General features: G+C 52.5%; 2 protein-coding genes across 2 annotated transcripts; one reads left to right on the forward strand and one right to left on the reverse strand.

Moving 5' to 3' along the window:
- Window positions 1–3,036: 3,036 nt before the first annotated feature.
- On the forward strand, window positions 3,037–23,145 carry CCDC63 (coiled-coil domain containing 63). Its single transcript, XM_063416209.1, has 13 exons — window positions 3,037–6,405; window positions 8,191–8,406; window positions 15,982–16,173; window positions 16,816–16,970; window positions 17,361–17,550; window positions 18,606–18,725; window positions 19,173–19,354; window positions 19,826–20,007; window positions 20,667–20,875; window positions 21,223–21,297; window positions 21,678–21,849; window positions 22,492–22,683; window positions 22,865–23,145. Exons 3-13 carry the CDS (start codon window positions 16,168–16,170, stop codon window positions 23,035–23,037), a joined length of 1,656 nt encoding a protein of 551 aa, XP_063272279.1. The 5' UTR covers window positions 3,037–6,405; window positions 8,191–8,406; window positions 15,982–16,167; the 3' UTR covers window positions 23,038–23,145.
- A 405-nt stretch (window positions 23,146–23,550) lies between these two features.
- On the reverse strand, window positions 23,551–26,524 carry MYL2 (myosin light chain 2). Its single transcript, XM_063415992.1, has 6 exons — window positions 26,440–26,524; window positions 25,776–25,851; window positions 24,860–24,964; window positions 24,131–24,206; window positions 23,995–24,043; window positions 23,551–23,876 (listed from the first exon to the last, which is right to left on the reverse strand). Exons 1-6 carry the CDS (start codon window positions 26,473–26,475, stop codon window positions 23,778–23,780), a joined length of 441 nt encoding a protein of 146 aa, XP_063272062.1. The 5' UTR covers window positions 26,476–26,524; the 3' UTR covers window positions 23,551–23,777.
- Between the last annotated feature and the right edge of the window lie 798 nt (window positions 26,525–27,322).

Consider the following 27,322-nt stretch of genomic DNA (forward strand, 5'->3'; position numbering starts at 1 on the left):
TCTAGAGGAGGAACAGATTTATTTCCAGAGAGGGACTGATCAGGGAAATCCCTTTGTCCTTAAACTCTGCACACGGGCTTCAAACCTTCCATATACCAACATCTCCACCCCTTCTTTCAATTTGTCTACAATTTTTTCCTACTTTCCTACTAGCTAAATACACAGTGTTGAACAATTTGTTCAGCACAAATCACTCACAGCTCACAGCTCTGAGACCTCTGGGTCTTTTCCTCCTTTTCCCCCTTGAAATTCCACAAATCACCACTTTGGTCTCATTTCTTGGAAGCCTCTGTGTGAAACACCTTTCCCCACTGATTCATCCTTGCTCTCCCTTGCACAGGTTGCTTTATTTTTATTATTGTGTTGTTGCTCATAATCTGGTTAGGTTTAAGAATATATAAATTATATATATAATACCCACCTACATATAGAAGAAAAATAAGATTTCAGTGTTGCTCTGTATATATATATAAATATATATATGCATACACATGCACACACTGTGAGTAGAATATAGCACATATTTACACTGTGTACACATACATATGTGCAAAATGTATGTGTATATATGTGCAAAAAATAATTAAGCATTCCCTGATTTATCCCTATTTGTAGGTGGATCCTGAGAAATGTGAGGCACTCACGCTTTTAAATTACATATTTGCTAAGCCCATGAAATTCAGTGTGTTTGTGTACATTTCAAACAAAGATCTACACGGGCTCTTCAAACACTGCCGAAACAAGAATGGGTGACTTGTGGGTCAGGTGTTATTTTTCCTAACTCGCTCCACAGCCAGGACTGCAATGTTTTGATAACTCCTACTGTTTGCACCCAGCTTGCCTGGCGTTACAGTCAAGATAAAGCCTCACGCACGCCTTAGGCTTTTCACGCCTAAAATATTTTGCTAACCCCCAAATTTCAGCAGGGTTTTGGGGGTGGATGGCGCTGATTTGTCAGACAAAAGAGGAGCAGCTGGAGCAAGCTGTGATGTTGATCTGGAGATGGAAGGGTCCGTGCCCTGCTCCGAAGGGAGCTGATGACGCACGGGCAGGAGTTTTCTTAGTGTCATGTTTTATTTACAAAACACACAGTGCCACGATCCCCCTCCAGCAACAAAACTTGTGGATCCTGCGCGTTCCTTTGCGGAACCTGGCGAGGAGCTCGGGGCTGGCGGCTGCTCCTGAGCCTCCAGCTTTGCCTTGGGGCTCTCCAAGGACTCAAACCTTGTGCAGAAAATGAGTGAAACCTCATTCCCAGCCAGCCAGCAGCAGGATTTCTGCTGGAGACTTCCTTACACTCTTCTCACGGGTGTGTCCTGCACACCAGAGCCAGGCCTTGATTTCCACCAAGCTGGTGGTATCCCAGTTTTAACAGCTGGTCTCCATCTGAAATCTCCTCCCAATAGTAGCTGTCAACACCCATGACAAGTTCACCTCAAGCTTGTTAAAATCACTTTTTTTGATAGCAAAGGTAAAAAAATTCAGCTCAGAAAATTTTGAGACAGGTGATTTTGACATGGGGGAAATATGGTTTGCCATTCCTCCCCTCCTGGTGGGTTTTTTAAAAATTCATTTTTTAAAAATTGATGTGCTTCATGGGTTTCTGGTGAAAGGTATTTTCAGATGGAAAAATATTCTATTGGTGAGTTTTAGAAGGTTCATACTTGCAAAAATACTACCAATAAAATCCTTCTCATATAAAAATTTCATGAGTTCCTTTTTTCCTAATACAGCAGTGACCACAATAAGATTTTTCCTGCTCCAGCTCTTTGGATTAGGAAAACTCAGCACAGTCAACACTCTTGGTGAATTTCTAAGATGAATCTGATTTTTAAAGCTCCAGGATGAGGCACAGGAGCCATTTTGACGTGTCCTGTCCGTGGCTGAGCATCCCTGGACAGGCGTGACCATCGTCTGCTCTGCTGCTTGGAAAAAGAGGAGAAACAGCTCCAAAGGAGGCTTTGTCCTGCTTTAAGTGGAGAGCAGCCGTGGTGGATCAGTTGACGCCACTTTGGCACCGAGTGGAGCCCCGTCTTCCCCTCTTCCTCAGGAATCCCTCAGCTCCGCCAAAGGGAGTTGCATAACCAGCTGGAAAACTCTTGTGGGCTTCCACAGGGCTCAGCTGAGCCGTTCTCCAAGGGGAAAGGGAAAAACACCAACACCAGCCAGTGCTGTACACCCAGCAATGGGGTTTTTTTTGCCCCGTTTCCAGCTGGTTTGTGGTGGGGTGAGCACAATTTTCCTTTCCAGGAAAGCAGCTCTCAGCTCAGCTCACCTGGACGTGGTGGTACAGAGGGAAGGGAGCAGGCCTTGCAAAACAAGGAGAAGCAAGTGCTTCTCAAAGTGGGGCATTTCTGTGCAGCTGCAGCCTCACGTGGCTCCAAGGCAGCGCATTGTGGATGTTCCTCATTTCACTGGCCAGAGATGCACATTTGCAGCCTGGGACACGGCCTCTGATCTCAGCCCAGCTTCATGGCTGAGCTGCTTTCTCTAATTAAAACCCATGAAAAAGCAGGATCAGGAGGGCTGTCAGGGGAGCGGGAAAGTGGAAATAGGATGAAGGTCTGGTGATTTGCTACTGCTCAAACGGCTGCTGTGCCTCTGCCAGTGGGAGTCACACCACTGAACACGAGATGCAGGAGCAAGAAAGAGACATTCCATGCACCCCAGAGATCCCTGATTCATTCATTCATGCCTTTTCCCATGGAAATGCAGGTGAAATATGTGGCAAATCTCACCTGCAGGTGCCTGAAGGCTGGTGCACCAAAGCCTTCCCAGGGCCAGGTAACAAGTGTCCAGAGGGCTGTAGCTTTGCTGATCCAGATTTTGTTTTCCCTTACACTCCTGGAATTCCAGAACAATCCCATTGGCAGCTCTTGGGCACCTGGAATTTCTGCTCATATGCAGCATTTGGAAACGTGATCCATTGTGGAGGTAGCTGCCACGTATTCTTATTTATTTGTTTCTATTCTCACCTCCTGCTTGCTGCTCTCTGCTCGCGAGCCTGACAGGTTTTCAGGAGCTGGGCTGCTCTTACGTAACACTGCGCCAAAATTGGTGTGAAAGGATTCAGAGGGATCAGTGGCTGGAATCACCTTTGATCCCTGGATTCCCTTCTGGTTTGTCCATGCATTTTGGGCACACCACTGTGAGCTGCTGGGGCATCTCTGCCCTGGCATCTCTCAGGTCTTTGTGTCCAGGCCATTCCATGAGTGCTGCCTTGGTCACAGCTGTCCCGTGCCAGCTCTCCTGGGCACACAGGAGCAGCTTCCCCCGGGTCTCCAAGAGAGCGTGGCCAGAGTTCAAGCCTGTGTAATTAGCTGTCATTAGCCAATTGAGGGAGTGTGTATAAAACGGATTAAACTCGCTGAAATCCCCAGCCCAGGTTGAGCTGAGCTGTGTTCTTGGCTCAAAAACCTGCACTCGCATCCAGAGGATGCCTTCAGCCACTTGAGGAAACCCTCTTTCTCCTCTTTCTCCTGGCATGGTCCTTCCTCCAGGCCATGGGCAGCTTCATCCAGGAAACATCTGGAAATCCATGGACACTGGGGCTTAGCCCAGCAGCAGAGAGGGAAAACTTGGGCTGCACCCAAGGGGAAGGTGGGCAAGGCTCCTCATGGCACCCACGGGTGCTGCTGTGAGCTGTTTTACAGCAAACAAAACCCAAAATCCATCCCAGGGCAGCAGCAGAGACAGATCCAAAGCGATGAAGCCAGGCTCTCTCCCACGCCGCTCTCCAGTGCCTTTGCTGATGAATCACGAGTGTTTTGGTCTGGATGTGGTGATAAATCCAAGTGCTGCCAATGACAGAGTGCACAGTGGTGGGGTTTAGGCAATAAATCAGCTTTTTACGTCAATGCTTCCATGCACACGTAGCTGTGAGGCGGCAGGTGAGGCGGGAGAGTCAGGAACATCAATCTGAGGGAAAAGGGAGCCTTGGAAACTTGCCCCTTTTGTTCCAGTCTCTTCTCTGCTGGAACTCCATTTTCCCGTTCTTTATCTCCATTTTTTCTTCACATGATTTTTTTGCAGTTTAGAAGTAGATTCCTTGTTTGCAGGAAGAATCCCCTGTGTATTTGTGGGTGAGATTCAGCCCAGGGCAAGGCTGGGCTTGGGGGAGATCTCAGCATTGCATGGGCTCCGGGTGAGCCAGGCAGACACGGATGGCTGATGTTAAACCTCTGCCTCAGAGTGAATGGCTGTGGACACCAGCAGTCCATTCCTTCCACTTAGAAAGCAAAATAGAGATTAGAAGAATTGTGCCAGAACAGCTTTGATGATTCCAGGATGCATTTAGGCTTCAAAAGTGTCATGACATCTCGTTTCTGAATTCCCATCCAAGCAGGGAAGTGACACCCCATGTGAGAGTCTGCGTTCCATGTGAGAATCAGGCCAACACCCCAGCACTCTCTGATCCTACACACGCAAGGTGATGCAGAGACAGGTCCCTTCCTGTTGTGCACAAAGAGGAAAAGTGGATTTTGAGACCATAAGGCAGAATTTTAGAAGGAAAGTCATTTATGAAATATTATGCCTGCCTGAAGTTTTCTGATAATAACTGTCACAGAGCACTTTTCACAACAAAACCATGTGTTCCCAGGTAGTTCAGCCTGAATCACAAGTCTCTGGAGGTGAAGGAACATCTCCAGGGATGGAGAAACCTGCTGGAGGTCAGAGGAGCCCCTTTCACCTGCACGCTTTGTTCTCTGCAGCCTTCACTGACTGCCAAAACCTCGGTGGTCTCCAACCCCCAGGCTCCACTTTCAGTCATTTTCCAACCCCTTTTGACTTCCCTGCAGAGTCCCTGCTGTCAATTTAACTCTTCTAACAGGGGATGAGGAGGGGACCAGTGCAATCTGCTCCTGGGTGATTCCAAGCACCGATGGATTCCCACCACAAGCTCCTCAGGAGAGGGGCTTCGCCTCACTCCAACCCCCACGGGGTGACGCCCCCTCTGCCAAGCCCTGCTCCCTTTCTCACTTCTCCCAACACATCCTCAAACAAGTGTTGGGTGGTTTTTTCCTCAGTAGCATGTAGGTCACAGCAGAGCCTTAGGGACCTGACAGCTGACATTCATCCTCAGCTCTGAATCCGTGCGTCAGGCTGTCTGGAGGCGATAGAAGTGCAGTTGCTGGTGAGACCGACTGTCTTTTGTGTGGCTTCAATTAAATGTCTTTCTCGGCGTGGGATAGTTGCCAGAGTTCTTTTTTTTTCTTCTTCTTCTTCTTTCTTTTTTTTCTTCTTCTTTTTTTTTTTTTCTTTTTTTTTTTTTTCTTTTTTTTTAAGAAACAAATGGTTTTGTTTAGATATATATATAGAGAGAGAGAGAAAAAGTCCCACCTGGCTTTTTGGAAGGGTTTCAACTGCAATGTATCAGATCCCATATTCTTCTATAAAAAGGTGAGCTGCATTTTTCAGCTGAACTTTTCTCCCTTTTATAGCCTTGCTTTGGCACACACGAGGCAGGAGCTGTGGCAAGGTCACTGCCCTTCCCCAGCCGAGGAAGGAAACCCATGGCATGTGCTAGGGCCAGTGAGATGGGGACAACTGCTGAGGAAAAATTTGGGGTGGGCACAAGCTGTAAGCTGACCCCCAAAACCTGCTCATCACTGGGGTCTGTGCTGGAGCTCTGGGGTGGCTTGAGGACCCCGAGAAAGGCGAGTCCTGGGTGCTGTGGAAGCTGCCCTGATGATGAGATCCCTTCAGCCGTGACCTCTGCAGAGGACCCCCAGGGATGGTCCTGGCACAGCACGTGCCTCTTCTGCCAGCCATAGAATCCCAGAATGGTTTGAGTTGGGAGGGAACTTGAAGCTCATTCCAACCCCTGCCATGGTCAGGGACACCTTCCACTATCCCAGGTTGTTCCAAGCCCTGACCAGCCCAGCCTTGGGCACTCCCTGGGATGGGGCAGCCACAGCTTCTCTGCCTGAGCCTCACTGCTCTGTCTCTCTCTTTCCACAACACTATGGGCAACAGGTTAAAACGAGGCAAGCAGCCACATAGCCTCTGCCCTCTTTCTTCCTGCACCCTTTTAAATTTTGGTTGCTCAAATGACCTTTTCCAGGTCATTTGGAAAATGGGTGTTCTCTTCCCACACTGCCCAGTGTCCCTTGTGCTGTGACTGTGAGGAGGTGGTACAGGGCATCAGCTCTTTTCTGCTTGACCACAGACACATTTTAATTAATTTTATTTTATTTTTTGCAAGATTACACTTATTTTTATTACGCGTTTATTTGCTATCAAGTATGCATATTGCAGTGCCTATCTTCCCAGCCCCAGTCTCATCCAGACTCTCTCCTTCCAGCAGCAGCAGGAGATGCCAGAAGTGCTCCGGGAGCCGCAGCACCTTGGCAGAGTAACATTTGCATGAGAAAGCAGGGAGCAGGGAGCAAATAAAACCTAAAGGTGAGGAGGTGTGAGTCACTCGGTGAAACTGCGGTACTGCTGCTGAATTCCCCGGGGCTTCAAACCAGGGCTTCAAGGGGAGATTGGAAATCCCAGGGATGCAAGCGGCCAGGAAATCAGGAGAACACACTCGATACTTGTGTGGTGGGAGCCCGGCCATTCAGGGAGCTCATTCCTGTTCGGTGGGTTTTATTGTGCTCTGATTAATATAGAAATTGTCATGTCTGCCCAGGCTGGGTGAACACATCCCTGTGCTGCCACTGATCCTGCTCTGGAAGTGCCTGTCGAGCTGAGGGTTGGCTCTGCTGGGCTGCAGCAGGAGCACAAAGCGGTGTTTGAAATCCCCTGCTCACTGCTCCTGGTTCTTGCACAGCTTCTAAATGCTGTGCCATCAACTGCTTGATTAATTAATGCTCTTCTGTTTCACTTGTTTGATGATGATGTTCAGAGATGTGACTGAAACTCCAGGGCGGGGACAGCCTCGTGCGCTGAAACAGGCTGGACGTGTATTTTTAGTAAAACTGTTTTCTTCAGCTCAGGATTTGAAGTTTCTGGTCATTTCCCCATCCCTGTCGGAGCCACATGCCAAGTCCTTTCTGCTGTTTATGGCAGATGCTGAGGGTTAAAATAATCTGGGAGTCAAGTTTGGCTTTTGGAGGGAGAGGGAAGTGAGCAGCTGGATGAGCCCTTGCTGCTCATCAGCACCAGGCACTCAAGCTTATGGCAAAACTTCCAGGGAGCTCCAGTTTATATATATATATATATATATATCCTTATAGAAATAAGGACTTGGAAAAGGCACACGGAGGATTTAAGGCCATTCCACGTTATTGCTCAGCTCAGCTGAAAGAAGTGAGGGGTCACTTTGTTGTGCTGGCCTGGAGGTGGTCACAGCAGGGCTGTCTGTCCATCCATCCATCCATCCATCTGCCCACCCAGGGCTGCTGCTGGCTTGTCCCAGCCCCAGGAGCAGCAGAGGGGCCGAGGGGTGAGATGGGGTGAGCCAGGGGGTTTTGCCATTTCAGCAAATCTTCCTCACCGTGTCTCCTCGCCTCTGCCTGCAGGCAAGGACTGAAGCCAGGAACGCTGTCAGTCGTGTTTGTCCTGCCAGCAGAGCTCACCTTGGAGGTGTCAGCCCTGCAACGGTGCTTGAGCTGCAGTGCACCTCTGCAGCCTCCCCGGCTGCATGGATCCTGGAAAATGTTTCCCTGGCGTTTCCCTCCTCACACCCCAGATTTCCAAACCGTCAGTAGATGTTCAGAGCACTCAGAAGCTTCAGCACATGGACAGGGCAGGGGTGTGTGGGCTGCCAGTGCAGATGTGGTTTGGTGTTTGCCTGCTGTGCTCTGTGCCGAGGTGGATTCCTGTGCCCTGGCAGGACCAGCTGTGCCAGGGAGGATTCTTGCTGCCAGAGCATCAGGGATACAGGGACTGTGAGGCAGCAGAGCATCACCACGTGGTGCTGGCTGCTGGCTGCCTCACCCTCACTCACTCCCAGATTTGGGGACACCCATTTTCACTGGAGGGAGGGATGGATGGATGGATGGATGGATGGATGGATGGATGGATGGATGGATGGATGGATGGATGGATGGATGGATGGATGGACGGACTGACAGATGAATGGGACCAGCTGGGCAGTGGTGCCTGTGTGCCCTCCCACCTTCCACAACTTCAGAGTCTGTTGAACCATCCTGCAACCCAAAAGAGGATTTTCCACCAGTGAGAGCCGTGTCTGCCCTCTCAGAGCACCACATCCAGCTGCCTCCTCTCTTTCTCTTGCAGGGGCAGAGAATTCGACAGTGAAAATGGAGCTGGCAAGCTTGGGAGACAGCATGGCTGGCTGGGGCCGTGGGGACAGCACACCACAGGGCTTTGAAACCACAGATGGGTGCCCAGTGGGATATTTTGCCAGCTCAGGAGGAGATGGGCGAGGGCTCTGCGCTCAGCTGGGGAACGCAGCGCACAGGCGGCTTTCTAGAAGCAGCACAAGTTGAGCTGGTAAATTATAAAATGCCACACTTGAGGTCTGTTACATAACGTCCCTTTACAGAACCTGGGAGCTAAATATAAAAAGGGAGCTACATTTTGGGCTGGTGTAAAACGATGCTCCAGAACGGGTTTGTGTGGGAAGGAGGCTCTGCAGCGCGGCGAGGAGCGGAAAGGCTTTTGGGACCCTGGGTTTGCTCCCAGCCTCTGTCCTGTGTTTTCTCTGCAATCCCACAAAAATCAGGCACTCCCCAGGTCTCAGTTTCCCTCTCTTTAAATCGGGGGCAATGAAACCTCCATTTCCTCGCAGCTGCGTTGTCAGGATTAATTCATGTTTTCAAAGTGACCTGAGAATCTATAGAAACCCGAATAGTGTATCATTATCCCGATCTAAACTTGGCACAGAATATCAGCAGGCCAAATTCCCCTCCCACACTGGAGGAGAAGGGGTTGTGTCAGCACAGCCGAGAGGAAAATTCCAGCCGCTGTTCCCAACCAAAAAATCCAGAAGAGAAAAGCCTTTCAGGCCGAGACCATTTTATTTCCCTTGAGGAAATTCCCTCTTCGTTAGCTCTGAGCAGAAGAATCAGCTCCCACACAAATGGGCTCACGCTGAAGTGCAGAGGGGGTTAATGGGAGTTTGGGATGGCTCGTCCTTCCTCTCTTGGTTGATGGTGACGTTGATGGTGACACTGGGCTCCTGCAGGATGTGCTGCCACCTGACTGGCTCTTCAGCTTGAAGGTGACAAAGCCAGGAGCATGTCCCGTGGGAGATGTAAGTGGGAATAGAGCAAAGTAGAGATGTGCAGAGATGCTGTCTGTGCCAGGACCCAGCCTTCTCAGCAGGGATTTGGGGCTGGTTTACCTTTTTTTTTTTTTAATTTATTTTTTTTAATTCTACTGCCAAACCCAGCATAGTCCTCAGTGTTCTGCTTTGCTTGCTCTCCATCAGAAGTTGGGACCAGCCTGGCCCTTCTTCCTTCTCCTTCCTCTCCGCACACAAAGTGAAGACCACAGTAACTACCCAGAAGAGCTAGATGGATTTCTAGGTCAGGTTTGACCACGGAGTTTGGAGGCTCAAGGAAGCCAGGTATGGACTGAAGGACAGCTGAGGCATGGGATGGCAGGGGAAAGCCTGGCTGGGGGGTGATGCCACCACAGCCTTGCTCCTGCAGTGATGGAGAGACACAAAGACTGAGCTGGGATCTGCCTAGCCCAGCCTCTGGTCTAAGCGGGTGCGTGGCCCCTCCAGGTACAACGTGTGGTCTCTTAAAACCACCTGATCATCCAAACCTGATCCTGCGCCTGTGAAAACCCATCCAAATCGCTGGAAAAAATGTTTTCTGACAGGATGGAGATTTGCAAGGGAGTTGCCAAGCAACTGGCGCAGCTCTGCCGCCTGCTGCTCCTCTCCTCCCTCTGAGCAGTGAGCAGGCCATGGCTGCATCCCTGCATCCCCCTGCCAGGGCCAGCCCAGCCCTCCTGGGCTTTCCCAGCCTTCCCCCACCTGCCTGGGAAGGCACAAGTGGGAAAAGCAGGGATCACTGGTGGCTGTTGGGACAGGATGCTCCTCCTGGCTGCTGGGAATGACTTCCCTGCTCATCCAACCCACGGAAAATCTTCAGCAGCAGGGTTAGAAACAGGCTCCTTTTCCCAACCCATTTCCAAGCTGTGCAGCTCCCGTTTGAACTAGTCCCAGAAATGTGGGAAAACACCCAGGAGGATTCATTACAACCCAGCTTTGCTTCATGTCACCTCTGCATTTCCTTGGAAGCTGCTTCAAATTTACACTAAGAGAAACATGCAGCCCGAGCCCTTGGGATTTTCTTTGCTGAAGCTTTAATTTAAATGAACTCTTGAGTAACAGCTATTACAAAAATCAGCTGATGTCTCTTGTAAAGCCTTGGACTAACCTCAAGAGCCGTGAGCAGCGGCAGACGGGAGGGGAGGCACTGATAGCTGGGATCTTGCAAAAGATCAGTTGCTGAGTGAGTGGCAATAAACAGCAAACCCAGCCAGCTTGGAGAAACAGAAAATGGACCAGAATGTTCAGAACAATCTGTTCCTGCTCCAGAGCAGGGCTGTGGTGCCGGCAGCAGCCTGGGAAAGCGGCTATTCCTGGCGTGAGCAGGTCTGAAATCCTGCCTCAGAAAAACGGCGGGGCCAAGCCGGGCTAATTACAAGGAGACACGTCCTAAATCAAACGAAAAGGCTCTGAGTGGTTTTGCTGGGCTGACTCCTCTCCAGGGAGCTTTCTGCTCTGCCTCATCCTGTGGACCTGCTGGCTGCCTCGGCTTTCTGCTCCAGCCGCCGGGCTAATCTTGGGCAGGGCCAGTCTGAGCCACTCCGGGTCCTCTGCCTGTGCCTGGCCGAGCATTTACTGTCTGATATCAGCACCTACTTAATCAGGCATTAACGTCACTGAGCTGGAGCAGTCGGGGCACTCAGTTTCTTCCCAGCGCTGTGATTGCTGTTGGAAGGGAACAAGAGGGCCCAAACTTCTCCCACAAAGCCAGAACTGAGGAGACAGGATGCTCTGGAACTGTCCATGTCAACATCCCCACAGCAGGCTGGGCCTGGGGTGAGATTCATAGAGGAAGATTTATTTGGGTTGTGCTTCTTTGCATGGGGTTTGTGGGCTTCCCAGGATACTTTCCTCCTGTGCTTAACCCAGAGATCAAGTGGCCTTCACTTGATTTGGAAAAGAAAACAATGGGATGCAGATGGTGCAGAACACCCATACAGCAGTTTAATTAATTACCTTTAAATGTTAATTCAGAACCGTTTCCCTGAGTGATCTTATACAGGCAAATCCTCAGTTGCCTTAAGCCACTTGCAGAGTGTGTTCAACTAATAAGGTGTTCTTAGTCCTGACCAGGAGCCTTTGCACAGGACTGTAATCAGGAATGATTAATTGGAAATAACTCTTCTAAACCTGTACCTGCTGTGCTCTCCAGTGCTGCCCAGCTCTGCCCAGAGCTGACATGGAGGCGCTGGAATCCATGGAGAAGGGAATTTCCTTCCCAGCTCTCTCTGTGGTGTGCTGCTTCCTCGGCCACAAACCACCCTCCCAGTGCTCCCCAGCTCCATCTGGCATGGAGGGGTTCCAGCACAGCCCCTGGATTTGCCAGCAGACTTCCCTGGGGAAGGAGGGGATGTGGGAGGTCACGGTGGGAATTTATTAGCTCAGCTCAGCCATGGCCAAGTGCTCTGCCAGGCTTTGAGAGCTGGTGCACTGCATATCCCAGCCCGGAGCAAAACCCTGCTTGGGTGTGATATCCCCAGAACCGCTGAGGGATCAGCAGCACCACTGAGAGTAACTTTGGGCAGTTTTGCCTAAATCACAGCAAAAAAGAGTCATAGAATTGAATCGCAGAATTCCAGAATGATTTGGGTTAGAAGGGAACTTAAAGCTCATCCTGTTCCACCCCCTCCATGGGCAGGGACGCCTCCCACTGTCCCAGGTTGCTCCAAGCCCTGTCCAACCTGGGATACTTGCAGGGATGGGCCAGCCACAGCTTTTTTGGGCAGCCTGTGCCAGGGTCTCATCACCCCACACTGGCCCAGAGAACCCTGCTGCAGGTCAGGCACGGCCTCGTGTGACAGCAGCATCTCTGATGGCTCTGTCCTTGAGTCCCTGCTCCTGTGCTTCAGCTAAAATCACCCTGCAGTGTCTGTGTGCTTGTTACGTGCCAGGTTTGACCTCAGCCCAGTGAAATTTTTGGAAGTCTCTTCTTTCTGTGCTTTGAGCACATCCTCAGCTATTTTCCTCCTGCTTTCCACCCCTGTGGAAGCAGCCTTTGAGCAGTAATTGAGCACGGTGTACCTGCTGCAGCCAAAGGAGGCTGGGAGTTAGCACAGACGCATGAAATCCACGTTATTTGGCTCTGCTGGAGTGGTGGAGCCTGCTGTGGGAGAGTTTTACTTTCCTAAAGTCAAAGCTTGGAGAACTTGCTCCTGAAGCTCCTTGAAATAATACCCAGTGAAGCCACGGAGGAGGCAGTTCACTGCTGGAAATCACATTTCACTTGGTGTCAGCAATTCAGGAGAAAACCATCTGCAGGAAATTACGATGACAATTTCCTCTTGGAGTGTGGAGAAATAACAGCTGTAATCGAGGAGGCAGCCAGCAGCCTCCTCTCCCCTCACTTCTACCAATTACCCTGAAAACTTTTAAGTCATTTGCCTGTAGAGAAATGTCTCTACCCCCACCCAGGAAGGACAAGCTGGAAGAAATGATATCGTGCAGGCAGAGAAGAGCTCAGCATTTGAGGAGTAGATGGTGTACATTTGAAATGAAACCTTTCCTCTAAGAAACACAGAGCAAAACTCAAGCCAGTTGCAAAAAGCTGCAGGTCTACGACTCTCAACATGATCATGAGGGTTTTGGGCCAAAACTGATCTTTGCCTATTGAAAGCTGATTCATGCACAGGTGAAGATAACATTCATCAGAGGAAAGAAATAAAAACCTGGCTAGAAAATGTGCTCAGTGGACACCATTGGCAAGGCAGGTCTTGGTAAGGTGACACCATGAGGCCAAGGGATCCCTCCAGTCCACAGGACAACATTTACATGGGCAGATGGTGGTAGGACAAGAGGGAATGATTTTAAACTAAAAGAGGATATATTATACTGCATGTTAGGGGAAAATTATGTACTCAGAGGATGCTGAAGCACTGCCACAGGTTGCCCAGAGAAGCTGTGGCTGCCCCTGGATCCCTGGAAGTGTCCAAGGTCAGGTTGGATGGGGCTTGGAGCAGCCTGGGATAGTGGGAGGTGTCCCTGCCTGTGGCAGGAGGTGGAACTGGATGATTTAAGATTCCTTCCAACCAAAGCCGTTCTGGTTCTGTGATTTCAGCAAATGGACATAGCATGTGTGAATTCAGAACCTTTTCTCTGAGGTTTTAGCCATCCATTTGTCGCCTGAGAAGATCTTTCCCCACCACCAGCTGCCTTAGCAGTTGTCAGCATCTTCCTGCTCGTCCCAGCACTGCTGCTGGAGCTGACGGGAGTTTGATTATGATTTAATCCAGGCTTTTAGAGGAGGGAAAAAAGAAAGTTTTGACAGTTCCATATATAGCCCTCTGACTCACCGATTTCATGTGTCAAACACTAAAGACGGGTTAAGTAGAATTAAGTTCTGGATTTATTATAAATAGGCATTAAGTAACATGAATGTATTACATTTGCATGAAAATATGGGCCTGATTCTCCAGCTCACCCCAGAGATTTTATTTGGGATGCTCCCAGCTGGGAGCTCAGCTCAGAGCCAGCCCAGCTCTGACCACCCCCTGCAGCCCCCGTGAACTGGACCCAGTGAAACGGGAGAATCATTGCTGGAATCAGGAAAAGTTTACACTGCTTGCACAGATCAGAATTCATCCCTTAATATAGTACAAAGAGTTTTAATTAGCCCCCAGATCTGCTGCTGAAGGAATAATTTCTGCGTGTCAATCAGTGCTAAATGTACTTGTTAAATCAGGCAAGATTGGTTAAGTTGAAAATTGCATAGAAAGTCACTTTTCTTCTGTTTCTCCCAGAAGCTGGGGACTTTTTGGATTCAAATGCTGTGGACAATCTCATCCTGCTCCGAATGCTGTTCTGCTGAAAGGTCCATCCAGACAATGAAGTCACCCTCACTGAGAGCAAGTGTGACAGTCAGGCATTGTTTGGGTGAAAAGAGTCCTCTTTAGTCAAATCAGTGCTTCTGCAATGAGGGAGGCAGACACAGACTCTACCAAATCAGAGCCCTCCTGAATAATTTAATTTACTGACTTGTTCATTGCTAAACAATTGAGAATTGGTCCATGGAGAAGAACACAAAAAGGACAGACAATATGGGCTGTATTTTCAGGCTGGACTAGTCCAAGCCAAGGAAAAACAAGATTTTGAGCGGCATTGTTTCTGGAAAAATAATGTTCATTCCTGCACCTCTATTTTTATTGGGAACTGGAGGTTTGGCCCTTTTTCTGCTGAGGGTGAAAAGAAGGGATGTGCCCTATAACAGCCAGGGCCACTGGGGCTGAGTGACAGCCTCACCCCTGGAGAGGTTGTTGCTATCAGCCCATGGAGCTGTTCATGCAGGAACAGCATGAAAAGCTCTGGGGGCTCCCCCCAGCCCTGGTGGGACCCCCAGGCTCCGCTGCCTTCCCAGCACGGCCCTGCCCTCAGTTGTGATTTTTTTCTTATCAAACACCACATTCCGCTTCCTGCCACGAATATGATTTCCAATTAAATGCCTCCTCAGAGCCTGTCTGGCTGGGAATTAGCCTGGGACTTGGTGGCTGGGCTGTTAGCTCATCAAAGTCTGGGGGATAACGGGGAGGTGCCGATGCTCCGGTCGGGGATTTTGCTGGTGGCTTTGAACTTGCCGCAGCCCTGCAAACTGGGACAGGCTGCCCTTTGCTCACCTTCAGCACTGCTCCACTCCCCTTCAACCCACAGCTGAGTAAGCAACTCCAGGGCTACAAAACACGGCCCCTGTGCTCCTACCCTCCAAGGATCTCAGAGTTTGCACAGTCCCCGGGAAGGAGCTGGCCACGCGCTCCAGCTTACAGGGAAAGGATTATTGTATCTCTTATGACTCAGTCCACAGCTCCTGTGTTCTTCCCTGCATGGAAAGGAGAGAAACAGGCATGAATCTGTCCCCAAATCAGCCACCTAACTGGTCCCAGTCCCCAGGGTCCTTCCCCAGTTTGGCTGCACCAGCCATTGCTGCTCTGGATGCCAACAGTGGTGGCAGTGAGGTGGTGATGGTCTCTTTATGAATAAAACAGATAAAAAACAGATTGGAAGGCAAAAAATCTGGATGTGGAGCTGGGATCAAGATGGGGAGGGAGCAGCAGCCCTAATCCCAAAGCACTGCTGGGGATGGTGAACCCCTGTTGGAGCAAAAGGCTCCGAAGGCCGGGCTCTGGATCAGTTCCAAATGAGGGTTTCTCTTCACTCTGGACACGCAGCCAGGGAGGTGCTTCAGGGCTGGTTTTGGGGCATGGAAACCCCTTTGGTCCATGTAACGAGGGGTCCCAACTCCTTTCTTGATCCCTCTTGGTGATCCATGGAGCCCCATCCTCACCCCGTTGTGGTGATGCCACCATGGCAACCAGGCCCGTGACTGTTCCACGGAACCCGGGGCAGCGCAGGACGGGACTGGGACCTGTTCTCATCTAGGTTCTCTCCTCTCCTGAGCTTCCCTGCTGGAAACAGGGGTGGAGCTTTGGGAATACCCCACTGCCCCCGTGGTTCTGTGTCCTGGCTGGAGAGGTGTCCTGTGTGAGCAGTGTCAGGGGACACAGGGGGACACAAGGGACTGCGGTGTGGCTGCTGAGACCTGGGGGTAAGGGATGCAGGGCCCACTCCAGTGCCCTCCTGGCATCAGTGGGACAGGGGGAGTGAATCCAGGTGTTCTGCAGGGATTCTGCCCACTGGCACAGGGTTGGGGGGACTGGCCTCACCGGAATTTCTATGGAAACCCAGGTACTGAACGGGGTGGAACAGCTCAAACCATCTGTTCTTCCCCTACTTATAAAACTCGATAATTGCACTATGACATCACCAGAAATGCTCTCCTTTTATTCCTCTTGCAGCCATCTGTGATGGTTTCCTCATGTGCCAAGCACGCGAGCGGGTGCTGAGGAATGGGCAGGAGGACACGACCGCCCCATTGCTCCTGTTTCATTTCTTCCCTTGGAAAGCAATCCTGTACCTGCAGAGTTTCACTTGCTCCCGTCCCGAGGCGTCTACAGAGCCACCGGCAGAGTTAGACAGAAAAAATGAAGGTAAAAAAGAAGGACAAACTAAAGCTGAACTTTGCAGGGACTGTGGAGGGTCTGCTGTGAGGATCTTACCCATGGAAATGCACATCCAGGAGCAGGAACCAGGTTTGCTCCGGGCAGCAGGGTGCTGGGGGGCAGTGGGGATACTTCTGCTGCCCTCGTGTGCCAGGAAGGAGGCCCTGGACTGAGATTTGGGTGTTGGGAGAGGCAGAGTTGGGGAATTTGAGTCAGCTGAGGACACAGGTAGCGGTGGGTCAAACTGCCTTCAGTGCTGGCCTGCTGGGCAGTTTCTCAGCTAGAAGTCACCTTCTGAGGGTCGGGGACAGGAGCACTGCTGCTCCTCTCCTGGGCAGCCCAGCTGGGCTCATCCATGTCCCCAGCACCATGGCTCTGGTTCTGACTCACGTGGTCCTGGAGTTGTGCTGGGGTGACAAAAGAGGTGACAACCTGCCATCACCTGCCCTCTTCACTGGTGGAGGCCTCTCCCTGTCCTGGAATTGAGGTGCTGGCTCCAGCTCAGCCAGCACTGCGTGTTTTGGGTGGTGATGGATATCTCAGGAGCCAGGGAAGAGCTGGAGCTGCCACTCACCTGCTGCTGCTGCCTGTGTTTGCTCGAGTGACCAAACCCTCCCTTGTCTGTGGCAGAGGAGAGAAGCCTCGGCGGACCTGGAGGTCTCTGCAGAAGAGAAGGAAAGAAGGGCTAGAGGGGAGATCAGGCAGCTGCAGACCCATTTTCACCATGAGGCGTACAAGAGGAAGTTCTACGATCACGATATCTGGCGGCAAATGCAGGCTCAGGAGTGAGTACAGCTCTGCTGGAGCTTGGGAAGTTCTTCCACGCAGAAATCACAGATTTATAGAATCCCACAGGCAGCGACACCTTCCACTATCCCAAGCCCCATCCAGCCTGGCCTTGGACACTCCAGGGATCCAGGGGCAGCCACAGCTTCTCTGGGCACCCTGTGCCAGGGCCTCTGAGTAAAGAATTTCTTCCTAACATCTGATATCAATCCCTCTTCTTTCAGTTTGAAACCGTTGACTCTTGTCCTATCACACCTGCCCATGTAAAAAGGTTGCTCCCTCTTTTTTATAAAGAGATCTGGGGACCACAGTGGAGAAATGTGGAGGGGTAAGGACCTGTCCTGGCAGATGGGATGTGCTAAATGTCGTTTGTCGTTCCGTTTTTACAGAAAAACAATAGAGGATGTGAAGCAAGAGCACAGACATGTGACATTGATGCTGAGCCAGATCTATTCCCCGAGTAATGTGGTGCTGGAAAACAGAAGGCGTAGGAAGGTGCAAAGGCTTTTGCAGGCCAGCATGCAGAATGATGCCCTGATCAAAGAAAGAAAAGCCCTGATAGATGACCTGGTCAAGCAGGTGAGAGCACCCGGACTGTTCCCTGCCTCAGCACAGCAGGGCAGAGTCACAGAGGGAGACCTGTGGCTGAAACTCCTCAGTGTAAAACGCATTTAATTCAGGCCTTGGAATATTCCTCCTGGCCAGTGACACATGACAGTGACAAATGGATAGAACCATTCAAGTCAGCAGCACTGACTGGAAAAGTGAGGTTGGACTCTCAACCTTGTCCCACCAGTCCCTGCACCCCTGTGTGATGGCACACACCAGCCTGGGGCCACAAACATTCCTCTCCTTCTCCCTTCACTTTTTTTTGTTCTCCTAAAAAAGAGGTAAAACTGTAACAGTGCTGTCTGAGATGTGGCAAGGAACTGCAGCATCTGAGGGATGTCCCCTCCCTTCTCCAGGGGACATCCTGGTTGGATTTGGGCAGGAGTGGGGTGGGAAGCCAAGAGAAATGCGGGCTGTGGAAGGGACAGTTCCCTTCAGCCTTGTTCTCAGAGGCAGCTGCCCAAGCTGGACACCAGGGAACATGCTCGGACAGTTTGCCATTGCTGGAGGTGCTGCAGAGCTTTCCCAGCAGGGTTAGCTTTCTGTCAGGGATGATAACTCTGACTTGCCTGAGTCATCCCTCCCCCCCTGCCCCCAACTTCGCTGTTCTCCAGCTGCTTCACTCTTCCATGGATTTATCTCCCACTTCTGGCAGAACTTTTCCTCCTTTCATTCCCGGGGAGGATTGCACAGATCCCAGCCTGGCCAGCACAACACCAAAGCCCCATCCTCATTGCCTCTTCCACTCTACAAAGTGCTGCACCTGCTGGAGTTCCCTCCAAAAAGAGCTGCCCTTCCTTCGTGACCCAAAAACCCCTCCACTCCCAGTTACAGTTTATGTTCCTGTGTTTGTGGGATGGGATCCTTTGGGATTAAAGCTGCTCCTATAACTGGAGCTCATTAATGACATGGTTGCTGTAGTTCAGGTCAGCAGAGGGGATTTCCTTTAGCTTCATGTCCTGACAAGTGTCCAGATTATACTCCAATATATATATTCCTGGGGTTTTTTCCCTATGTGTGTGCAGGTCGTAGAGCTGGAAAAAAAGATAGTGAAGCAAAGAGACACAAACTGGAAGATGTTGGAAGCAAAGAGTCAGAAACACCTGGAGAAGAAGATCCACTTCCTGGAGATGAATCTAAATCATGTAAGGAAACATTCTGGAGACTTCTGGAGAACACGTGTGGGGTCACACAGGGGTCCAGGACCTTTCTGGTCAGCACAAAGCACAGTGGTGCAAATGTATTTCGTTGGCACAAGCTGCATAAAGCACCTGGCTTGTTCCCCTGGCCTGATCATTCCCAGAATATCTCAAAGGCTCCTTCAGGCTTGGTGACCCAAATGCAGCCCTTGTGCTGTGCCAAGAGGCCTGAAGGTCTGCACCTGCTCTGTGATCAAACTGGGCTGCCCGGAGCCACCTTGCCTTGGACAAAGCCAGCTCCAGGTCTCTGTTGAGACTGACCTGGTCTTCTGTTTCCTCTCCTCTCTTGAGGAGGAGAACAGTGCAGGGCCAGCTTCAGTTCTCTTGGGTTGTGTTTGACCCTGCCCTGGTCAAGGTCTTTACCCCCCACACCTCTTGCTTGGCTCTCCCCAGATCACTGTTCGTTACAACACCATCATGACCCGAAACAACAGGCTGCGAGAGGAGACTGTCAGCCTGCAAATCCAGAAAGCCATTTATGACAACTCCTACTGGAAACTGGAGAATAGCCTGGCCCAGCTGAACGAACTGCTGCACGCTGCTATCGAGCAAGCCACGGACGACTACGAGCAGTGGTACACAGAGGGAGGGCCTTGTCAGCCCTGTGGGCAAAGCCTGGGCTGATGGGTGATGCCAGAAATGAGCGTTCAGAGAGACCAACTGAGCCCTCAGAGAGAGGATTCACTGCTCCCATCTAGATCTGGGTGCTAAGGGTTGGGTGCCTGGTCAGTGTGGGGAGAGTGGTACCTCCAGGGTGTTTTATTCCATCTGTCCCAGAGGTTTCTTGGGATGGGATGAGCTGCCCCGTGGAGGAGTCTCTTTTCTCTGAGTCCCACCTGAGTTGGGTACTATGCCCTAGTACAAAACCCCACCAAAAGCTGAGTTAGTGGCCCTGAATTCCCTCCAGACTAACTCCACTCCATCCAGATGGGAGCTGGGAGCAGGCACAGCATCACAGGGGCTTTGCCAGGTCTGGCACTGCTGGGAGTGGCCGGGAATGCAGAGCCTTATTCCCACACACAGTGTGAGTGCTGCTGTCTGTGCAGGATGGACGACCTGGAGCGCATCTCGGACATTCGGGACGTGCGCTGCAGAGAAACCATCCAGTACAATATCAGGCTGCTGGAGAGGAAGTGTATCCTTCACCAGGAGACCAGGCTGAAAAACTTCTTCCTCAGCAAATGTACAGACCTCTCCAAACTGAAGGAAGAGGCCAAACGGAGAGAAGGTATCAGAGGAGAACTTACGTGACTGGGACCACAAACCTGAAGTGAGCAGAGCTGATGAGGGGGGCTGCTCATGGTGGTTTGTAGAATTGCACCCCAAAGCCAGGATGCCTGCCCTGCCCACGGCCTCCCCCACCCAACATTCACCCTACAAGCAAAAAGGCTGAGTAGGGGTAACCGAGAGAGGCTGAGTGTCCTGGGGTGCCCTTGGGACAGGGAGCTGCTCCTGTGTGCAGCCGTGGTTCCTTTTGTCACAGAACCACAGAATGGGTTGGGTTGGAGAGGAGTCTTAAAACTCATCCAGTTCCACCCCCTCCATGGGCAGGGACAACTTCCATTATCCCAGGTCACTCCAAGCCCTGTCCAACCTGGCTTTGAGCATTTCCAGGGATCCAGGGGCAGCCACAGCTTCTTTGGGCAGCCTGCCAGGGCCTCACCATCCTCACAGGGAAGAATTTCTTCCTAACATCTGATCGAATAATTCTATCCTCCTGGTGGGAGATCCCATGGAGTTTTCTCCATTCCCACGACATCCCTGGTGAAAGGGGCACCCTCAGCCCCTCCAGCCCCCCTCCCTGCTGCCCCAGCACTGCACCAAACCCCACAGCCCTGCAGGGAGGGCTCTGCAAAGGGCAGCCACGGCTCTCCGTCTCTTTCTCAGCCTCTGATGTAGCCGAGAGGGTCAAACTGAGCCAAAAGGAGAGCTACGAGGTGGCCTACAGGCGTCTCCTGGAGCTGTCGGACGGAAACATCGACGATTTCTTGGAGGACTTAATTGAGAAGGACAGGAGATTCTTCATCCTCTTCGGCTATGCCATTAGGCTGAACGTCAGGAACGAGGGTCTCAGGCAGAGGATCCAGGAGATCGAGGTGTGTTCCTGACTCTTCATGTCTCCCCTTTCCAGGCAGTGATTTTGGGTCGGGGTGGGTTTGTCCCGAGTGTCACTGCCCACACCAGATCCTGGCTCCAGCCACCCGGGTAGGATTTAGGGGAGTGCAGAGGAGTAGCCAAAACTGTGTTCTCAGAGCCAAACGTGTCTCAATGCTGCCACCGTGTACCCAGTGAAAATACTGCAGTGTCCCGGGGAGCCGGGAGCTTCCTGGGGCTGCCTCGAGTGGGGTTTTCCATCCCCTGTCCTGCTCCCAGGGCTGTCCCCAGCCTCTGTCCGGAGGGCCAGGCAGGATTCCATGGGGACACACCTCTTGTGTTTCCACAGGATGATATGACTGCCATCACAACGGAGCGGGAACAGGCAGAGGCAGCCCGGACTCACATCCTGCAGGAGCTGGAGGTATGGTGGCCGAGAATTCCCTCTGGAAAGGCAGCGCATCCCTGCCTGTCCCAGCACTCATCCCAGCGGGTCTGGTCCTGCAAACGCTGCTCTGGGAGTGGCTGGAGAGGTGTGGGCAGAAAAGAGCCTTGCAAAGGTTTTGGCAGCTCCCAGTGCATGGTGAGAGGGTGACTGTGGGGCTCCTGCCAGCCCTGCTCCAGCACGGGGAGCTCGGGATATTCCAGAACTGTCTGGACACAATCCTGTGCCCTGTGCTCTGAGATGACCCTGCTTGAGTAGAAATTCCTGTGATTCTGTCTCCAGACTGAAACTGGGCAGCACTGGGGTTGTGGGAGAAGTGAGGGGCTGCTGTGACACCTGGCAAAACCTCTGCTCGACAGGCAAAAATAGCAGAGATCGCCAAGGAAGCCAACAAGTATGAGAACAAATGCAAGGAGAGCAGCGAACTCCTGGGAAGGATCCAATCTCGAGTGCAGACCCTCTTGAAGGACATGGACTGCGACACTACAAAGATAGTGAAGCCTCTTGGGGAGAGCTTGGTGACAGTTTTTGGTAGGTCAGGGCTGCCCATCCTCCCATGCTATGTGCCCTGGGAAGTCCTGTCCACCACCTGGCACTGTGTTTTAATTGAGCTTTTGTTTATCCCTGTCCCATCAGTCATGGGTGCCCCAACGTGAATTTGCAGTGCCAAATTCCCAGCAAATTTGGGAGTTAATTGGGATGTATGAACACCCCAGTGGACCCCCAAACCCTCATCTTGGCTCTGGGTGTTGAAATGTGATGGGGGTCGGCCTCCCCTCCCAGGCAGCCAGCAAGAGAACAAGGGGAATTACACCAGGGGAGGTTCAGGTTGGATATAAGGAAAAATTTCTTCACTGAAACAGCGGTCAAGCTTTGGAACAGGCTTCCCAAGGAAGCAGTAGAGTCACCGCCCTTGAAGGGTTCCAAAAATAAAGTGGATGTGGCACTTTGTGGTGTGCTTTAACAGGCAGGGGATATTCAGTGTGAGGTGGTTTTGGAGGTCTTTTCCAACATTAATGACCCTGTGATTTTATGATTCTGTGACCCAGCCTTGGCCCCCTGGCCCTGGGGAGTCAGGCTGCCCTGAGGAAAGCCAGTGATGCCCTGCCAGGGGTGGGTTTGGGCAGGGTCCTGGAGCAGGGACACTGCAGGGCCCTGCTCCTTCCCACGCAGGTCCCGTGGAGGACAAGGTCAAGGAGCTCCTGATGAGGGAGTCCCTGCTGCGCTACACATCCCTGGATCGCACCCGCCGCTCCCAGGCCTTCATCAGCCCCTTCAAGGGGGCCTCCAGCCTCCTCTGGGCCATGGACAGGGGCAAGCTCTGCCCGCCCCCCCCGGACCTGGACACCGCCGACCCCAGAACTGGTGAGCAGGGAGAGAGGAGCTGTGGCTGGGCAGAAACCATTCCCCAATCCCCCCGTGGCTGCCTGGCCAACCCCTGCTGCCAGAATTCCTTCCCAGTCCATCCCCTCCAGCCTGTCCTGCCCCTCTGGGGGTGTGAGGCCTGTAAAAATGTGTATTATGGGATGGCCATTCTCTTGGGCAGCGGAACAGCCGCTGGGCCGGGCTCAGCTGCGGCGGCTCATTATCCGGAGGAGGCAGGAGGAGCTGAGCAGCCCCTTCGGGAGGAGGAGGAGGAGACTCGCATCGAGGAGTTCATCAGCAGCGGGCAGGAGCACGCCAGCGAGCCCGAGCCCACTTGAGACTGAGACGGATTAAAGAAGCAGTTTCATTCTTGGGCTTCTGCGTCCTGCACATCATTCCACCTTCCTTCTCTGGAAGGAGACCAACACCTCTCACAGGCTTCAGAACCTCACCAAGGTGATATTTTGGCATGGCTTCACCCACTGCTGACACCACCTGCAGCCAGGGTGGGATCAGCTGCTCTGCCACAGGGTGACATCCTTGTCACACAACCCAAAACACAAACCCCAGAGCCAAACATGGGGACCACAGCCCCAATCCTGAGGGCAGGGCCTGGCAGGTGGGATGGAGGGGATGAGGTGCTCATGGGGTGTTCCCTGCTGGCAGAAGCTGACACCTCTCTGCTGCCTACAGCAAATCTGAGCTCAGTGCTGGCCCTGGGCTGCGGGACCGGGTGGGATTGGCACGGTGCAGTGTGGAACAGGCTGGTTTGGGGCTGGGAGTGGGAGTGGGAGGCAGAGGGACTCGAGGGACTCGAGGACACATGAGGATGACGTGCAGTAGGTCTGGGGTGCAGGGGCCAGCAGGGTCTGGAAGGATCTGAGAGCTCCCGCGGGGCACAGACACATCACACAAGCCCAAGCACTGCTCACACCAGCAGCTGGGTTTCCTCTTGCCAAAAGGCCGTTTAATGTGAATGCCATTCCTGTGCCAAATTCCCAGGCACATGCTTCTCCGGGGAAACAGGAAAGGGAACCCCTGTGTGACCTGGGGAGAGGTGATCCTGCAGTGCCAGCCCCAGCCCTGGGCCTGGGCTAGTCCTTCTCTTCACCATGAGTGATGACATGGACCAGGTTCTTGTAATCCAGGTTGCCAGACATGTCCGGAGGGAAGGCAGCGAACATCTGATCGATCTGCCAGGGAAGAGCCAGGCAGGAAAGGCATGGGAGGGGTTTGAGACCAGGGCTGGGAGGAGGGAAGGGGTCTGCTGGGATGGAGGGAGGCTGGCAGAGGGTGGGAAGGAGATCATACCTCTTCCTGGGAAAATCTCTCCCCCTGCGTCATCAGCATTTCTTTGATGCTGCAAACGAGAGAGTGTGGTGAGCATTGGGGAGGCCCTTATGGGGACACCCCAATCACTCCCTGCCCCAGGTCTCCCTGCACTCACTAGGCAGATTTCAGGCCTTTCCCCTCTGGATCAAACACCTTGAATGCATTCAGGATTGTCTCCTCCGGGTCGGCACCTGCGGGTGACAAAGCCATGACCACTGCAGTTGGCAAAGTAGGAACCCAGCTGCAGCCTCCTGCTTTTCCTAGCCTCAGGGGGAAAATGGGGGGCAGAGTGGAAAGTGGGGGTCCCTGCAGGAATGCTGACCCTGCAGCTGGAGACTTGAGTGCAGCTGCTGGCATGTGCAGGAGCAGCCGTGGTGTGAGCACAGAGCAGGCGCTGTCGCCACCGCTCCGGCATCCGGCGTTTATCTAATCTGTGAGCGTATTTATAGAGCTCCAGGCACAGCCCTCGGGGCCCTGCGGCCTCCTGGAGATCTGCAGGAGGCTGCATTCCTTGGGTTGAGTGATTCAGGTTGCAGCCAGATGGGGTGATGGGTCAAGGTCTGGCTGTAGCCAGAGGGGCCACTGTTGGCCCAGCTGGTGTCAGCAGGCTCAGGGGTGCTGCAAGAACTGTCCCCTCCTCCTGTGGGACAGCAGCAGCCATTTGGGTGTTGCAAATGGCTGGGGAAACTGAGGCATGGAGACCATCTCATACTCCCCAACGCTTTGGGGAGGCGTGGGATAAAATGTGGATCTCTGGGCCTGGGGATGGTTGGTATTGCAAACCTGCAGGAGTTTTGGGGCATAGGAAAGCCACTGACCACCAGTGACCACTCCCAGCTCTCACCCTTGAGCTTCTCCCCAAACATGGTGAGGAACACGGTGAAGTTGATGGGGCCGGGTGCCTCCTTTATCATCTCATCGATCTCCTCGTTCTTCACATTCAGGCGCCCTGGGGAGAGCAGCTATGGGTCAGTCACGGATCCGTGTCCTGCTCTGCGTGTTGGGGGCTAAAAATACACACCACAGAGCCCTTTCCTGGAGGATTTTCCCCCACTGGAGGGAAATTGCACATCCCTGGGGAGCCACTGACAAGGAATGGAAGCAACAGGAATGAGGTGAGAGAATCATCTCCAGCTCCAGGCTCCGGGATCACAGAAAAGAAGGATGCAAAGGACTGAGCTGTGCTTCTTCCTTCCCTCACAACCCCATGGATCAGCCTTTTTCAGCCCTCCCTGGAAGGTGTTTTGGGTCAAGGCCACCAGCACTGGGACTCTCCCTGTCCCACAGCACCAAAAGCAAATGGGATTGAACGCCTACATCCTTTTTCCCGAGGCTGGGTTGTCCTTGGAGCTCCACTGCTGATTCATGCTGACCTCTGATGGCAGAGCCAAGCTCGCAGTGTCACAGCCTCCCACAGATCCCCTAAATCCCCTTAATGCCCACACGCCCCGGGATGCCGTGGGATGGGCACAGCCAGGTGCTTCTAAGCACGGAAAAGGCAGGGAGTGTTTGGCTGTGTAATCCAGGAGCTGGCTCCAGTGCCAACGGGATAAACCAGCGCTGCTGTGGGAGCTGCTCTGGGTCACCCCTGAGGGATCTCCCAGCCTGACAGGCTTGGGTTTGGACCAGGAGGGTTTTTTTGCAGAATGGGAGATCTGGCGAATGACAGGGGCTTGGTTAAATGCCCTCTTGTTTCTCAATTAACAGCTCCAGTGCTGGCAAAGCTGTTGGGGAGGGGAGGCTGCTAAAGCTGGGCTCACCGAGGGCAGCAAAGGTGTCTCTGAGATCAGCCTTGTCGATGAAGCCGTCCCGGTTCTGATCCATGATGGTGAATGCCTGGAAGCACAGGAGCAGGGCAGGGAGCACAGGAAAAGGGAGAATTGTCAGCCTTTGTAAAGGCTTTAGTACCTTTCTCCTTCCCCCTTCAGCTTGGATGGGAGAAGGGCATTTTGAACCCTCCCAGGGTGGGCTCGGGTGCCTCACTCAGCCCAATCCCACACCCTGGGGTGAAGGCAACCCAAACCCCAATGGGGTACATTGGCCATTTCCTTGCCTTTCCTTGGCCAAAGCCCTCTCACCCCAGTGTGACCCCAGCCTGAGCCACCAGCTCCTCCAACCGGGGCCAGTTAACCCCAGAACTGGGATCTGCACTGGGATGTGCCTGCCGTGCAGGGGATAAGAGCTCCTGGCAAGGGCTGGGCTGGGAGATGTGCTCTGATCCTCTGTGGGCTCCTCGGAAGCTTGGAGGCAATGCCGGATTTAAAGGTGTCACTGAGTTGGTATTCTCACTTTTAAAATAAAATGACCCAAAACCAGGTCTGCTGCCTCCTGGTGTGAACCAGCTGTCACTGGAGAGCACCAAGGGAAGAGCTGAAGGTCACATCGCCCCAAGGACCCTCGGTCCTTCCCACCAAACCCACGTACCTCTTTGAACTCTTGGATCTGGGCCTGCTCGAACATGGAGAAGACATTGGAATTAGCACCTTCAATCCTCTTCTTAGCTTTCTTGGGTGCCTGCAGGAGTCCAAATACGTACCATGAGCTCTCTGGCTTTTTATGGGGTGAAACAAAAGCGTGGAAGTGCCCTATTCTTAGTCCTCCTTTGTGGAGCCCTGGGCTGGGGCTGTCTTCCCTGGGGGCTTGATGGTTTCTCCCTGCAGCTCTGGGACACTGAGGGGCATTAAGATTCCTGCTTAAATTTCACCTCCTGGTGAATTTAGCCAGATAGGTCCAGGGAAAGATGAGGAGTGAAATCACTTCTCCTACTGGCAGGCAAAAGGGTCAGCACTGGGGTGGGATATCCCCATTGGATATCCCCGGCTTTGGGAGCTCTGCTGAGGTTGCACATGAGGGTCGTGGTCAGGCAGTGCTTCTTTACCCTGCTGTGCAGATATTAAAATGTGGCTTAATTAAAAATCTGCCTCCTCCTGCACTGAGGCTTGAAACGACCAGAAATGGGTCAATGTGTGTTTTAAAGAGGACTGAGAGCCCCTCGCTGTCCCAGCCAGCCCATTACCCCTCATTCCAGTGCCTGCTCCTGCAGCTGTTTCCTCTCATGGGGGTCTGTCAGGAGGAGGAAGGGCACAAAATGACCCTTCCTCTCACTGCGTGAAGGAAGGGAAAAGAGAAAAATAACCCTAAAACCATCTGCCCTCATTCAAAAGCTCTGTTAGCGTGGGCGACACCTCTCTGTTCCCTCTGAGATGCTGCTGATCCAGCCAGATGCTCCCCAATTTTCTCACCCCCTTTCTAAGGCAGACAAGACCCTCGGCCCTCAACTCCCTGTTGCCTCCTTTGCTCCCTGCCT

This window comes from Prinia subflava, chromosome 19 (assembly GCF_021018805.1).
Source record: "Prinia subflava isolate CZ2003 ecotype Zambia chromosome 19, Cam_Psub_1.2, whole genome shotgun sequence".
NCBI classification, from domain to species: Eukaryota; Metazoa; Chordata; class Aves; order Passeriformes; family Cisticolidae; genus Prinia; species Prinia subflava.

What these genes read in the sequence shown, in the direction of transcription:
- CCDC63 (XM_063416209.1), top strand. An exon ending in ACATCCTGCAGGAGCTGGAG is followed by an intron (nt 21,298 to 21,677) that starts GTATGGTGGCCG and finishes TCTGCTCGACAG; the next exon opens with GCAAAAATAGCAGAGATCGC. An exon ending in CACCGCCGACCCCAGAACTG is followed by an intron (nt 22,684 to 22,864) that starts GTGAGCAGGGAG and finishes TCTCTTGGGCAG; the next exon opens with CGGAACAGCCGCTGGGCCGG.
- MYL2 (XM_063415992.1), bottom strand. Translation starts at nt 26,475, where the DNA reads ATGTTCGAGCAGGCCCAGATCCAAGAGTTCAAAGAG. An exon ending in GTTTGGGGAGAAGCTCAAGG is followed by an intron (nt 24,207 to 24,859) that starts GTGAGAGCTGGG and finishes TGTCACCCGCAG; the next exon opens with GTGCCGACCCGGAGGAGACA. An exon ending in AAAGGCCTGAAATCTGCCTA is followed by an intron (nt 24,044 to 24,130) that starts GTGAGTGCAGGG and finishes TCTCGTTTGCAG; the next exon opens with CATCAAAGAAATGCTGATGA.